The sequence below is a fragment of the Musa acuminata genome, chromosome BXJ3-10 (assembly GCF_036884655.1).
Source record: "Musa acuminata AAA Group cultivar baxijiao chromosome BXJ3-10, Cavendish_Baxijiao_AAA, whole genome shotgun sequence".
Taxonomy (NCBI): domain Eukaryota; kingdom Viridiplantae; phylum Streptophyta; class Magnoliopsida; order Zingiberales; family Musaceae; genus Musa; species Musa acuminata.
The window spans coordinates 19156215-19172216 of NC_088358.1; the positions used below are offsets into that span (position 1 = coordinate 19156215).

General features: G+C 38.3%; 2 protein-coding genes across 2 annotated transcripts; both read left to right on the plus strand.

Moving 5' to 3' along the window:
* The first annotated feature begins 13010 nt into the window (after positions 1–13010).
* LOC135651731 (uncharacterized) lies at positions 13011–13847 on the plus strand. The gene has a single exon (XM_065172111.1). The coding sequence runs from the start codon at positions 13094–13096 to the stop codon at positions 13697–13699; it is 606 nt and encodes a 201-aa protein (XP_065028183.1). The 5' UTR covers positions 13011–13093; the 3' UTR covers positions 13700–13847.
* A 171-nt stretch (positions 13848–14018) lies between these two features.
* On the plus strand, positions 14019–15671 carry LOC103999987 (protein BYPASS1-LIKE-like). The gene has a single exon (XM_009421913.3). It carries the CDS (start codon positions 14168–14170, stop codon positions 15398–15400), a length of 1233 nt encoding a protein of 410 aa, XP_009420188.2. The 5' UTR covers positions 14019–14167; the 3' UTR covers positions 15401–15671.
* The last annotated feature ends 331 nt before the right edge of the window (positions 15672–16002 follow it).

Here is a 16002-nt window from a genome sequence, read left to right on the forward strand (position 1 = left end):
AAGTAAACATCATGACTACTTCAATTGCTCATCCAAGCAATTGGATTGGAACTCTGGTGCTTCTCATTATATAACTTCTAATCTACAAAATTTATTCATCCATATCAACTATAGAGGTAATGAAAATATCATCAATGATGATAACATAATCCTTATCACTCATAGTAGTTTCATAATATTTAATTTACACATAAACAATTTTACACTCAATATTTTGAATGCACCTCATATCAAAAAGAATCTTATTTTTGTTTCTCAATTCTACAAACAAAACAAAACTTCTATTTAATTCTTTCCTAGCTCATTTCTTGTAAAGGATCTGAGCACGAGAGCATCCTTAGTTTGAAGATAGAATAAAAATATATCTACAAATAATTGTTAGGTTTATAAATCACTTAACTAATTGCTCTTTCTTCAATTATAATTCTAATCGATGTGTGGCATCGTCACCTTGGTCATCCATGATCCTCTATTTTACAATAGCTAATTACTCGTTATTCCCTTCCAACTTTCAAATTAAGTAGAATTACTACTCATTGTGATGATCACCTTAATAATAAAAGTCATAGGATGTTTTTTAGAACATCTTTCATATCCTGTTCCAAACTATTTGAAATTATTTACACTAATGTCTAGGAGTTTGCCTCAACCACTTCTTTGATAATTTCATATTTTATATCATTTTCATATATTACTTTACTAAATATACATGATTATATCCTCTTAAATATAAATTTCAAATCATCATAGTCTTTATTTATTTTAAAAAGATAATTGAGAACTTCTTTTAAAATCTACCATTAAAGTTATTTACTCTGAGGTGAATACCAAGCTCCAATAATTTACCTCTCATCATATGATATACAACGTTTAAAGTAACCAATGCACATACCTCAACTAGTTGGCTCTGCCAAATAAAAGTATTCACACATAGTTAAAACTAGTCTCACCCTCCTACACCAAGCCTCCATACTATTAACTTTTTAATTAGTAACTTTTCAAGCTATGGTCTACCTTATTAATTTCATACTCACCCCAATCCTACAACACCAATCAATATTTGAAAAGCTATTTCCTAAAATCTCAAACTTTCAAAAACTCAAAGTATATGATTATTTAAGTTATTTCTAGCTATACCACTACACTTCACATAAGTTAATATCAAGATTTAAGCCTTGCATCTTCATCAGATACACCCTTGAATACAATATTTTTTAGTATTATAATCCTCAAACTCAAAAGGTCTTTATATCATTTCATGTTATTTTTGTTAAGTCAATCTTTCTCTTTTAAAATCTTATTTCTTCAAAAATGCGAGCTAATACAACAACCATCTATCACTAAATTTATATGAGTATATCTGAAACCCTCTCAAGTGCACCTCTCACTATATCAACTAATAGTTCTCCTCTAGATTTGTACTCCCTTATTACTTTAGTTCAGTGGCACCTCACCCTCTCTGTAACTTATCTATCTATCTCTCCACCAACTCACTCTATAATGTCCAATGAAGCAATACCCTTGGCACTATAAAATGATATCTTTGCCCTATTTTCGACTAAGTGATACCAAAGTACATCAACCTGATCAAGTATGTATTACTAACTCTTCACAAATTCTTATACCTTCAATATAATCCAATAATACTACCGTGCTTAGACATCATATGACAATACACTCTGAAAATGGTATATTCAAACTATGTCAAATCCTTGATCTTCACGCTACCACGAGCTTTCCACCTAATCCTAGTGAACCCACAACCATCACCTAAGCTAAAAAATCTCTACACTAGAGGAAAGCTATGTGTGAAGAATATGATACCCTACACCATAATGTCATATGGACCCATAAACTATCTTACTTTACATAAAATATCATTGGGTATAAGTAGATCTTTTGAGTTAAGCAGAACCCATATAAATCCATTACCAAATACAAAGTACGTCTAATGGTTAAAAGGTTTCAATAACAATCAGGTGTTGATTTCACAAAGGCCTTCAGTTTAGTTATTAAACTGATGATAATTCGACTCATCTTGAGTTTCACTATCACTCAAGGCTGGCATGTACGCCAACTAGATGTTAACAATACTTTCTTATAAGGGATCTTAACTAAAGATATCTTTATGCAATAATCCCTTGACTTCATCCACTCTCAATATCTAAATCATGTTTGTAAGCTTTGAAAAACTATTTATAGACTTCGCCAAGCTCTAAGAGTTGGGTACATCGAACTTGGCTTACTTTTTATATCAGTCGACTTTGTAACTTTAAATCTGATCTCTTTATTCCTATATCAACAAAAGGAATGTACTATATATCTGTGAATGATATTATCACTACATATAATAATTTTATAGAGATCAAGCAATTCTTTAAGCAATTGACAAATTGATTTGATTCTCCATCAAAACCTAGAAACCTTAAGCTATTTTTTTAGAGTCAAAGTAATGTTCACGTCTTCTAGATTTTTCCTATCTCAAGAGAAATATATTTGAGATCTATTATCAAAAGACAAATATACAGAATACCAAAGAAATCGTCACACCACTCTCCACTATTGAGTCACTCAAATTATATAATGGCAGCTCTACTATGAATCTCATATAGTACCGATAAATAATTTGTTCCTTGCAGTATTTATCTCTTACATATCTAAACATATCATTTACGGTAAACAAATTATCACAATTCATGCATCGACCCTCCATTGTGTATTGGTCTATACTAAAATTTATCTTATGATATCTTAAAGCGACTTTTAATCATAGACTTCTTCTTCATAAACACATCATTTTATCTTCTTGTCTTTGTTGATGTTGATTGGGCAAGTAACATTGATAATAAAAACAACTACGTCAATATATATTGTCTTCCTTAGAGCAAACTTGATAAGTTAAATTTTCAAAAAATAGAACACAAATGCAACATCCACCATTGAAGCTAAATATCAAGTTATCGTCGCCACCACTATAAAACTTAATTGGGTCACTAATCTATTATACGAACTTGGTATCACCTCTCAATCCACTCTTTTAATAAACTATTTTAATTTTAGTGTCACCTACCTATCTCGAACCTAATATTCACTCTTGCATGAAATATATTACCATCGACTTTCACTATGTTAAAGATCAAGTTGCTAAACGTCAACTATATATTTATCATATCTATACTTTTGACTAATTAGTATACTCTCTCATAAAGTCTCCTACTCATAAGATATTTTAGTTACATCATTCTAAGATTGACATCTTTGATATAAGCTTAATTTTACGGGGGAATAATAGAATATCATGAAAGAAGCAAAAATAGAATGATCATTTTGTATTTCTTATATCCTCTGATCCTCAATCAATCAATGATTTGAGAATCAATCACGAATATATGATTTGAATACATGATTTAAGTGAAAGCATCCCCTTCATAATAAATTCTTTAATTCTTATATATTTCACTATAAATAAAAGGAAAGTGCATGTCGTATCTGATGAAAGATTATCGATAAGAAAAATAAAATAAAATGAGCCCAAACATAATCCAGAAGGGCACAAATCCATTGTGCTAATATATACACAAAATCATGTGGGTATCTCATTTGCTGGTAGGTGAGGTCTATCAGAACAACAATCGTTTATATAACAACAATGAAGAAGGACAAAATAGCTTTAGAATCTAATGCAAGATAATAAATATCCTGTTGACCACAAGAACAAAATATCAAAAACAAATTAATTGCATGAGACTACTTGGACGTTGTTGAGGTCAGTAGGAGAAGATCCGCACCAAAATGGCAACCGAGATAATATAATATAAGCGAAGTTAAGAAATGATTCAAGCATTCGACCGGCATGACAAGCTTACAGAAAGAAATGTAAGAAAGATAAAAAAGAGAGGCAAAGTTAAAGAGACTGGTTTTAAATCATTTCACCTTAAGGGAAAGAAAACTCTTAGAAATGTAACAAAGGCATAAAATGTGCTATCATATGCAACCATCACGCAGAGCAGTATGGATTAAAAATAACTTCATTTAGCAAAATGCAATAATCAGGATATAGGAACTTTGTCAATAAAGACAATGAGAGAATAATTATCCACTGCACTGCATTTATCGTTCTTATTATTTGGATTATTGTCTGCTTGCTTTAAAATTTCATTGCTTCCTCGGACTCTAAACCAATCAATGATTGCATGCATGCATGCATGTCCACTCACCTTGCCTTCAAAAAATATGAGAGTCGTTCTAACAATAAATAGGAAATAGCAATCCAAAATTTCATTATTAGAATCATATTTTCCAACTCAACTCATGCTAAAAGAAAAGGACGTCTGGTGGTGTAATATACTTTATGAAGAATAATCTGATTAGTATTACCATACAATAACTAAAAAGATTGGGTATGTATCTAAATCTATACATGGGAATGAACGAGAATCCAGATGGTTTTAGTCTACTTTGGATAGCCAATATCAGAGTTCAAGATCAGAAGATTACTTAGTCGTCTCTCAAAGTAGACCCATCTTCTAATAGACACAATCTACCATGTAACTTTTATCACAATTCCTAAGCGTATCGACATAGAATTAACATTCATCTATACAACATTAGAACAATCACACCATCAAAATGGTTTTTTTATTATTAGTATGATCGTAACATCTCAGCCAAGACAGAACAGAATAAGACGATCCAACGAATGACAAAGAAAATGTATGAGATCATCCGAAGTAGGACAATTCATTCACCTAGAAGGTGAGGCTGAAGGGGTTCATGAAACCCTGCCCGGGAAGCCGGTGACGGAGCGGGGTCTGCCTGCACTCAAACCCAAACTTCCTCTTTCCCCGAGCCTTCTGCCCTGTGTGCCCCCCTTCCGGTTGTCTTCCCCTTCCCTAACAATCGTTCAACCATTCTGACCTATTCTTTTGACTAAATATTAATGTAAGAACCTATTAGCTCAACAATAATCATTTAGTCTAAATTCTTTGATTCTTAAACAGATACTGATAAAATTAAATATTTCATATAGTGATTAAAGTACTTTTTGGATCATAAGAACATCTTTTAAATTCTTACCATTTCATCTTAGTTGATTCACGATGGTAACTCTTGTAAAATAATCCAAAATAATCTCGGACTCATTCATTTATAATATTTAAATTCAACTCTAAGTGATTGAAGTTAAAATTTTCTCACATTCTTAATTCTTTTAAAAAACTATTTGAAGAATTTTTCAAATATCTTTGGAGGTGTTGTGATCTAAACTTTCTCAAAGTTATTTTCATCTAACTCTTAATAAATGAGGAAGAGCTTTTTTTTTTTTTTTTTTGTCTTTCTTCCTTATGTCCTTCAACGAATTTCTTTGGCTCGCCATAAAGATAATATCATCTTGAAGCTCCTCATAGTCTCTCTCTATCATCTCTCATCTCTGGTGTCTTATGATCCAAATAAGATTTTCATTTGAATACTTTAATTTTCATAGTTATCTTTTATAAGATGAGGCACATTAAAATTGTTGGGTCCAGTCAATAAGTGGGCTTGGACAATTTGGACCATAAGCCCAAATCAACTAATTGGATATTAAAGAGAACGAAATTAGGGTGATCAGAGTAAGATTGTGCAGCGTGCGGCGGCGTGCAGAGAAAAGAGAGAAAGAAATAGAGAAAGAAAGTAAGGTTTCTGAGTTTTTTTGCTTGACGATCGGTGGTCAAACGTTGTCAGTTTCGGCCCAAATTTTATGTGGAGAATCCTTGCAGCAAACTCTACAATCCTAACGGTGTTGATCTGCAGTTTACCCTCTCTAAGATACTTTCCTGCGATATCCATTTTGTGAAACCTAAAATTCTCTTTGGAGGAGATCCACCTATGTGTGAAGATATGCTATTCTTAAGCCAAGATATATGTTCTTGATGTTATTCTGATCCTCTAGTTATTCTAGAGAAGACCTACTGTAAACCTATTATCATTATTATTGATAGTGGAAGTTTGAGGTGGATTACGATCCCGTGATTTTTCTCATATTGGGTTTTTCACGTTAAAAAGATTTGGTCTCACTGTGTGATTGATTTATTGCTCTATTATTTATGCTGTGCTGATTGATATTAGTATTTTGATATCAAGTTGGTATTTTGATAAGGAACCTATTTTGATACACAAAAAGGGAAAAGAATTATTCTGAACAGGTTTCTTCCCAACAAAAATTACATGCTATTAATCATTTTGACTTAGCTAGCACTTTGACTTAGCTTCATATCGCTTTGAAGGGAAAAAAAAAAAAGATAGAGAGAGCTAACGAGAAAGAATTAAGGGATGAAACAAGAGATAAATTAAAATTTTTATTTCTTATAGATAAATCTCTACAATTTTCTTTTCTCACTTTTTCTCATACTTTATCATGACAAAACTCATCTATTTATGAGGCCATAGATGAAAGTTACAAGACTCAATTGTTAAGATTATATTCATTTATTTTTATTATATGTACTCTATCTAATTTACTAGTAGCTTATTATTTTCATAACTTCCTTTTTATGGTGATCTTTACTATAATATAATCTCTCTATTCTTACTAAATTTTAGAGATTATAATTATTTTTACCCATGTGATTATGAGAGAGGCTTCAATCCTCTCTTTTAATTAAGTTTAATTCTCTTAACATCTTCACTTAAACTTAATTCATTTTTATCATGCATTCCAAGTGCTTCATCTCGAAGAATATCTTCTAATTGAGGGGCTTCCTAAAAATATCTACAACTTGATCACCAAATTTGATATAATCCAATGAAATTTTTTTCTTCTTCATTTGATCCCAAATGAAATGATAACGAAGTAAATATGCTTATTTTATTTATGAAAGACTAAATTCTTGACCAATATAATCATCGACTTATTATCAATATTTATCTTTGTAGCTTGATTTGTGAATAATCGACTTCATGTAAGAGCTTCCTTGTTTATATAAGCATGACATACACATACCGTTATATATTTCATTTCATATATAAATAATATCATAATAGATTATTTCTTTGAATACTAAGTAAAAGCAATAATGCCCATATAGAAAAATAAAGTTGATTGTACTTTTTTGATATTATAGAGCTCCACCCAATCACTATTAAAATAGCCAATCACCTGCACATAGATGGCCAAGGTTACAAGCAGCCTTTGGTTACTTCTGTAAGGGCAACAATAATTGCTACCCTTTCTCACCTTTTGCATCAACGATTTTGACATCAAAAGTCTTCCTAAAATACAACACATGTACTTAAAAATCAATCTTTCGTAAAAATAACTAGACTCTAATACCACTATAGAAAAATCTAGGAGTGACATTACATATACAGCAGAAGAATATAAAACAAAATCTCAAATTTTTCAAAATATGTTCATTATTGTGTAAAGATTGGTGCGCAAAAACTTATGAAACTGAAAATCACATGTGAGATAGTTGTGTTACCTAGGGAGATCATATATCCCTGAATTCCTTTAGATCTCTAAGAGAGGATGAAAGAGGTTAAGCCTCATATCACTGTCCCATCAGCTATCTAAGGAGGAGAAGGGGAGAGGAGAATAGGAGGTGGCAACCAAGAAGCGTTGGCCTATGACCCTTTGGTTCTATCTTATTTATAGAGGCCCCCTATCAACTTAACCCTAACAGATCCTATCCTATTGGGTACTGGATCTTCATCCAACTACCCAAACCTCTTAGATTAATGGATCTCTATCCAATAATCTCTTATTGGCTCTTATTGGATCTCATTCATATGATCCAATAATTCAAAGGCTTATTGAATATCTAATAGGATAGGAGCTCCAGCGAATATATTATATCTGAACCTCTACTCGTCGCAACATCTACCATATGTGTGTGACACTCTAGGCCCAATATCGAGCTAGCCGTGAGTTATACCTGTCAGAACTCTCTTTGGCTCGGTGAATTATTATTCACATAATAATTCACTCGACTCATCTACTACAGACGTACTAGGCCACTACGTCGTAGTCCCCAAACGATATAGGGGAATCCAATCCATTGGACTTATCTATCTTCAGTTACCATGTACCTATAGTCTCTTATCTATCTAATATCTCAAAGATCGTATATCGGGCATGGTGCTATCAGGCCCAAACAATTTCTCCTCGAGTCTCGCTCTAATCGAATTCTCCCAAAAATCTCCTCTCATAATCTGAATGACCTTAGCCAATGATTTATTTGAGTAAGAACACGAGATATTCCTCTCATAATATGGAGAGCAGATGATCCTCTATCGACACTCAATAGCTCGTGTAAGGTTGGTTGCAGCTCTTGATGACCGGATGTACTAAATCTAAAACTTTCAAACTTATAAGTCTGATATCAAAGAATGAAGTACTCATACAGGACATCCTTAGTATCTCAAGTCTTATGATCAGGTACACTACTAAGATAACGAAATTGCTGTCTGACAATAAGGTATCATCAACCATCCAACATTTCGTGAGTGAATCAATCAATGAACTCATTCTCCAATGAGCGTGTGCACTATAGCCCTGGTGCCCCCACACGAGTAGCTCTAAGACCAATTGCCTCCGTCATATGGATGGGTGTACAACACACTAGTCTATCCGGTTATCTCAATATCCCTCTCAAGTAACATATGACTAGGATTATTTATGGTCTATATTTAAAGATGAATCGATCTCATTATCGTGATCTCATCACGATCTGATTCTTATATATATATATATATATATATATATATATATATATATATATATATATATATATATATATATATATATATATATATATATATATATATATATATATATATATATATATATATATATATATATATATATATATATATATATATATATATAACAAGCGATATAAAGTGAGAAATGTCATAATAATAATAAGTGAAAAGATTACGTGTCATGTCACATGTGTCATCACTCACGTGATTGGCTTGTAGGGTACTTATGACTAGTATGATGGACATGTGTACTTAATGAAGTACAAGTCCGAGGCCTTTAAAAAATTCAGGGAATATAAGAATAAGGTAGAAAACCAAACTAGAAAGAGTATCAAGACTTTTTGAATAGATCAAGGAGGTGAGTACTTAAGTACGAAGTTCACCCAATTCCTTAAACACCTTGGGATCCTGTCCCAATGGGCCTTTCCTTATACACCTTAGCTTAATGGTATATCAGAAAAGATGAATTGCACATTGTTAGATATGGTACGATCCATGATAAGTTTTGTCGAGCTACTTGTCTCATTTTGGGAATTTGCCCTAGAGTCCACAACTTACCTTCTGAACAGAGTTCCAACTAAATCGGTAGTATCTACACCATATGAGATATGTAAAGGTAAGAAGCCTTACCTTAATATTGTTAATATTTAGGATTGTCCTACCCATGTTAGGAGACACAACCTCGACAAGTTAGAATCTAAGACGGAACAGTAAAAGTTCATATGATACCCCAATGAAACTTGTGAGTATTATTATTGAGAAATCAGGGGTAACATCACATGTGCAGTAAAAGAACAGAAATAAAAATCATATATTTTTCATAGAAAATAAGGTTTCATCATCGTGCAAAAGTTGGTGCACAAAAACTTGCAAAACTAAAAAACTACACGTATATAGGAGATTGTATAATTTAGGGAGATCATATATCCCTAAAAATATATAAATATGTGAAAAATGAATGAAGGAAGTCAACTGTCTGCCTCTCTAGTGGTGATCCACACAGTAGGGGCTGCGAAAACGCTCATCAAATCATTACCCAAATCTCTTTTTCGCTCTCACCACGCAATTAAGAAGGGGTTGCCCCTTCTTGTTGTCTACATACCTCAAATATGAGCTATAATATGAGGAGGAGAGGGAAAGAGAAGAATAGGAGGTGATAGCTAAAATGCTTAGCCTATGGCCCTTTTGATTCTTTCCTATTTATAGAGACCTCATATCAACTTAACCCTAATAGATCCTACCATATTGGGTACTAAATCTTCATCCAACTACCCAAGCCTCTTAGATTAGTGGATCTCTACCCAATAATCTCTAATTAGATTTTATTGGTGCTAGTCATAGGTGCCCTGTAAGCCAATCTTATGGGTGATGACACGTGTGATATGGTACGTATTTTTTTTTCTCATTATCTTATTTGACATTTTATCACTTTATATTAGTTGTTGTATATATGCAAATATATATTGTGATGTCCATGGATCTGTATAATGAGAATCAAATCGTGATGAGATCATAATAATGAGACTGATTCACCTTTAAACATATACACTAAATAATCTCGGTCATAGGTTACTCAAGAAGGACATAGAGAAGAAGGGATTGGATAATTTATAATATAGTAAAGTTGAATGGAGTAAAGATATTAAGTAGTAAGAAATGAACACACCAAAATTTATAGTAGTAAAGTTGAATGGAGTAAAGATTTTATTGGTTCGATCGTTATGACCTACATCCACATCTGATTCCTCCTCCGTCGAGGTCACCGGCATTCACTAATGGTCTTCTTTCAATAGGAGAAGATCAACCACCTCTTTACAGTACTTTCTCCTTTTCACGAGTTTAGGAGATAACCCTTACAAGCCTCACACCTCTTCTTGGATGATTACAAAGCTAAAAAAAGAGAGGAGGAGGACTCTTCTCACTTTTACGATACTTTTAACACCCCAACACTTAAAAGAGTTTTTTTACACTTTGATTGCACTTTTTATTTTTTTCATGCAAAAAAGGGTGGGATATTTATAGGCCTCAATGACATCAGAATTGGAGCCAAAAAGTATCACATCCTCAGATTCTGGCGGTACCACCGCCATTATTGGATGGTACTACCATTTGCGGATTGATATTGGGTGGTACCACCGCTCGATCTGGGCAGTACCACTGCCTGACAGAGCTTAGAGACCGAGCTCTAGCGATACCACCACTTGATAGGGCGGTACCATCGCCTGATAGCATTAACTTTCAACGGTACCATCGGCCAAACCACTTGGGAGACTGAGTCCCAAGCGGTGCTACCGTCGACCGTGACTTCAGGTGTTGAATGAGCTGTTCAACAGGCCCAATTCAACCATGTTAAGGGCCCAGTTGGCCCTTAACTGAGTTAATGGGATTACCTCTCAATCCTAACTCAACTTATGGTCTAACTACGATAATTAAGATATTTAACTAAGCAATCTCTGTCCAGTATGTCAATTGTTCTCTCGGCGAACTTCCGATGAACGTCTCGACGAACTTCCTGCGAACTCCCAACGAACTCTCAACAAACTCTCGATGAGCTCCCGACGAACTCTCGGTGAGCTTCCAGCAAACTTTCGAAACATCGTTCGAATCTTCGACGTATCGTCCGATCTTTGACTCCAACCCAACATCTGCTTTATGCCTTACCACTATCGTAGTTAATCTTGCATGCTTATCTCAACTTATAGATTAGATCAAATAATTTATCAATTGATTTCATCATCAAAATCTGATATTCAACATGAGTATTTAGCTCATCGTAAGAATGACATCATCTTAAGAGTCTTCATAGTCTCTCTCTATCATCTTCAATATCTTGTGATCAAAACAAGACCTATAATGAATACTTTGATTTTTATAGTTATCTCTTGTAAGACGAAGCACTTAAAGTTTGATGCTATTAAGTATCTTGACTTGACTTTGATATCACTTACAAGAGAAAAGAAAAATAAATTGAGATAGAGAGTTAGAGGAAAAGAATCGAATGATGAAATAAGATGAAAACTAAAATTATTATTAATTATAGGCAAGTCTCTACATTTTTCTTTTCTAACTTTTTGACAAAATTTATCTATTTATAATTTGAGAGTTACAAGACTCAATTGTTAAGATTGTATTCATATATTTTTATTATATGTAACCTAAATAATTTATTAGTGATTTATTATTTTCATAATCTCTTTCTTTATAGCGATCTTTATGGTGATGTAATCTCTCCATTCTTATTAAATTTTAAAATTTATAATTATTTTAACTTATGTGATCATAAGAGAGGTTTCAATTCTCTCTTTTAGTTAAGTTAAATTCTCTTAACAGACTCACTATCGTTGGGGATGATCCCATCACCATCCCACTAGATGAAGAACTGAAGATCCCATTGGTCGTTGAAGGCATCGTCCCCCCTTCTGTCGACGTACAAGGTGGGGGTGTTGGGGTTCTCATGAGAGAGACAATGAAGGCTAAGAGGGGTTGGATGACCTCCTGCATGTCATGGGCTGTGAGAGGAAAGTTGGACAGGAGGTAAAGGTGACGAAGCCACATGGCTGAGGTGCACAAGCATTCGAGTGGATAGTAATGGAGTGATCGAACAAGAGCTTTCCATTCAGATGATAGCTTTCCATACTCCGAAATCGCTCTGTCCATTCAAAGAGATACAAATCTTGAATAAGTCAATTAGAATATCATACGAATCTAGAAGACCAATCAATTTGAACCCAGATAGGGTTTTGGGGACCTGAGCGTAATGAAAGACTGCACGTTATCGCTGGAAGACAGATTCTGAGCGCGCTCACGTGCTCCTGCTTTTATTGCGCGGCCCTACGTTTCCGAATCTCCAAGTATGAGGTTAGTAGATCTAACCCTTGGAACTTGATCCAACGGACGTCATGACAGAAACCGTAGTGGTTCCCACGTGACAACGAGACACTATATGCATAGGTGCTATACACTATATGCACAGGTGCTCAGCAATTCCAAGTTGGCGGTGAATGGGGGCAGGTTCGGATCGGGCACATGTGGATTTGGATCTGAATCCGATAAATTTATGATCTTTATCTGATTGGATAAAGCTATGGAGCATTAAAATTGGAATTTGTCCCCGAAACTTTCGGATCCGGATCATGTGGCTCCGTCAACCCCCCAGCAGCAATCCGAAATTAAAATAATCCTTTGCTGCACATTATACCAAAGCTAACGGCTAGTTGAGTTATTGAATCCCATCACCTCGCTTCGACTTCTACTGAGACCTCTCTCTCTCTCTCTCTCCACCTGCCAAACCTTACTGCCCCTCTTATCTGTAAAGCAACGGGAGAGAGAAGGGAGAACGGATCAGCGAGCTATGTCGGAGGAGACGGGGTTGGGGTACGGCGGTGGTGGGGACGCGGCGGATGGGTCGGTCGGACTCGAGGCGGCGATCCAGGCGCTGAACACCATCATCCAGCTCCACTTCGAGAAGATCCTGGAGAAGAAGCGGGAGGTGGACGAGCAGAAGAAGGAGATGTGGCGCCTCTTCCAGCTCTTCTTCCTTTTCCTGGCGGTGGTGCTCGCCGCCCAGCTGGGGTCTCCACCCGAGCGCCTCCAGTGCCGCCACTGCTGGGCCCCGATCGGCCTCCTCTCCCTCGGCCACCTGGCCTTCTACGTCGCCGTCGCCCAGACCCTCCGCTGCATCAACGGCTTCAAGTACCAGCGCCGCTGCCACAAGCTCACCCTCGCCCTCGCCACCGATCGCCTCAAGCTCCTCAAGATGCGCTTCTCCTCCTACTCCGCCGTCGCCGCGGGCGCCGACCCCCCGCCCGTGCTGCCGCGCGACTTCGAGATCCATTACCAGGAGCCGCCGGACAGCTACCTCGGCAAGTTCAAGCGCAGCTGGGCCATGCATTTCGGCTTCCTCATGTGCACCTTCGGCGTTATGGTCTCCGCCTCCGTCGTCCTCCTCTGCTTCTGAAAGCTTCCCAAAGCTTCCGCTGCCGCAGCGCATTCAGTTGCTGCCAGTGGCCCACAGTAGTTGACCCATGCTACTTAGCATGCTTGGTTGTAGACATGTCAAGTGTTTATGTAGAAATTGTTTGATTTAGCATGGTGCTCTGGTCTAGTAAAGAATGCATTATCCGGTCCGACTCATCGCAGCGCGAGACAATCGAACGAGCCCAACCGAGACTAGACCGGTCACCGTCCGGTTTTTTTCCTCTCTCGCTGGAGCACGCATAATAAGCACCGTCTCACTATCGCTCACTCAATTATTTCCATGGAGGAGGGGTCGCCATCATTGCCTTTCCCATCCCTATCGGTTCCCCCTTTCTTAGGGCATCTTGCAGATCCACAAATCCGACTTGCTCGAAGTTCCATCTGGCTTGCTCCGTTCCTTCTCCGATCCCGAGTTCTGTAAGAAGAATCGTCGTTGGGTCATGTGATCATGCCGGCCACGGACTACCAGGGCTCTTCTATCCCTTTCGCCTCCATCGGCCGGTCCATCCTGAGCATCCGCCGTGACCAGGTCCACGCCGTCGACAGCCAACAACATGACTCTTCCTCCGGTGACCTCGGGGTTGAGGCCTTCCAGAAGCACGTCGCCGACCTCTTCCTCGACCTCGCTTCCGCCTCCTCGTCTTCGACGGCCGATGAGCTTCTCTCCCTCGCTTGGGTCCGCAAGCTGCTCGACAGTTTTCTCATCTGCCAGGAGGAGTTCCGGGGCATCCTCTTCGGCTGCGGCAAGGGCCAGGAGATGATGCTCTCTCGGCGCCCCCTCGACCGTTTCTTGTCCGACTTCTTCGACCGCGCCGTCAAGGCCCTTGACGTCTGTAATGCCGTCCGCGACGGCGTCGACCAGCTGCGCCAGTGGCGCCAGCACCTCGAGATCGCGCTCGCGGCCCTCGGCGGCGGCCGGCCCCTCGGCGAGGGCCATCTGCGTCGCGCCCGCAAGGCCCTCACCGACCTCACCATCCTCATGCTCGACGAGAAGGAGGCCGCCGGAGGGCCCGCCCTCAGCCACCGCAATCGCTCTTTCGGCCGCGCTGGCAAGGAGCCGCCCCACCACCGGCGTGGCGGTAGTGGTGGCGCCGCAGCCTCGTTGGGGAACTTCCGTTCCCTATCCTGGAGCGTCTCCCGGTCATGGTCCGCCGCACGGCAACTCCAGGCAATCGGGAACAACCTCGCTGCGCCACGGGGCAACGAGGTCGCCGCGACCAACGGCCTGGCCGTCCCCGTGTACACTATGGGCTCCGTGCTCTTCTTCGTGATGTGGGCACTCGTGGCAGCGATCCCGTGCCAGGACCGTGGCCTGCAGACCCATTTCTCGGTCCCTCGGACCTTCCTCTGGGCCGCGTCGATCACGTCACTCCAAGAACGTATCTTTGAGGAATCGAAGAAAAAGGACAGGAAGAACTCGTGCGGGCTGCTAAGGGAGATCCACCAGGTCGAGAAGTGCAGCCGCCACTTGTCGGAGTTGTTGGACCTCGTCGAGTTCCCATTGACGGAGGAGAAGGAGTTGGAGCTGAGGCAAGCGGTAGAGGAGTTGGCGGCGGTTTGCAATGTCTTGAAGGAGGGACTGGACCCGTTGGAGCGACAGGTGAGGGAGGTCTTCCTCAGGATCATGAGGAGCAGAACCGAAGGCTTGGAATGCCTGAGCAGGTCACACGACCCCGAGTGAATCATGTCAACCTATGTGCGCCGCAGGTGTGTGGATCTGTATTTGGTTTTGGGCGAGGCTGTCTATGGGAAGAAGGCGATGATGAATCAAACGCCTTCTCGGACTAGTAAGATGAAGCAATTAATGTTGCTCTCGCACTTGGGTTTGATCACGGGTTGTGCAGAGACGCAGGGAGGAAAGCAGCTTCCTTTCCAGTGTTCTTCTCCAACAATTATATATATACTGTACTCGTTTCCTGCAAATTTCATCTTCCTTTGCTTCTTCTTTGGCATGTTTCTTTGGTAGTGGCATGCATGGCTTCATTGTTTTATATTATCTAACATTGCAATTCATTAGGATACCGTCATGATTTTGCTAGGCAAGTTAAGGCGATGCAACGCAAGTAGTAGTCATTCCTAGATAATGATCTTACATGGATTTTGTCTACGATTACTACTGGTCACTACTTAATCGATTAAACTTGAAAACAAGTGCAAGTACTTTGATCGAAAACAAGTACAAGTACCTTTCGAACCATATTCATCTAATTGTGGTGATTTCTTACTGGCTTCAACTTAGATGATAAGTAGGGCATGATGTCTGAACTGAAATCTTCATAAGTA

What these genes read in the sequence shown, in the direction of transcription:
- LOC135651731 (XM_065172111.1), top strand. Translation starts at nt 13,094, where the DNA reads ATGTCGGAGGAGACGGGGTTGGGGTACGGCGGTGGTGGGGACGCGGCG.
- LOC103999987 (XM_009421913.3), top strand. Translation starts at nt 14,168, where the DNA reads ATGCCGGCCACGGACTACCAGGGCTCTTCTATCCCTTTCGCCTCCATC.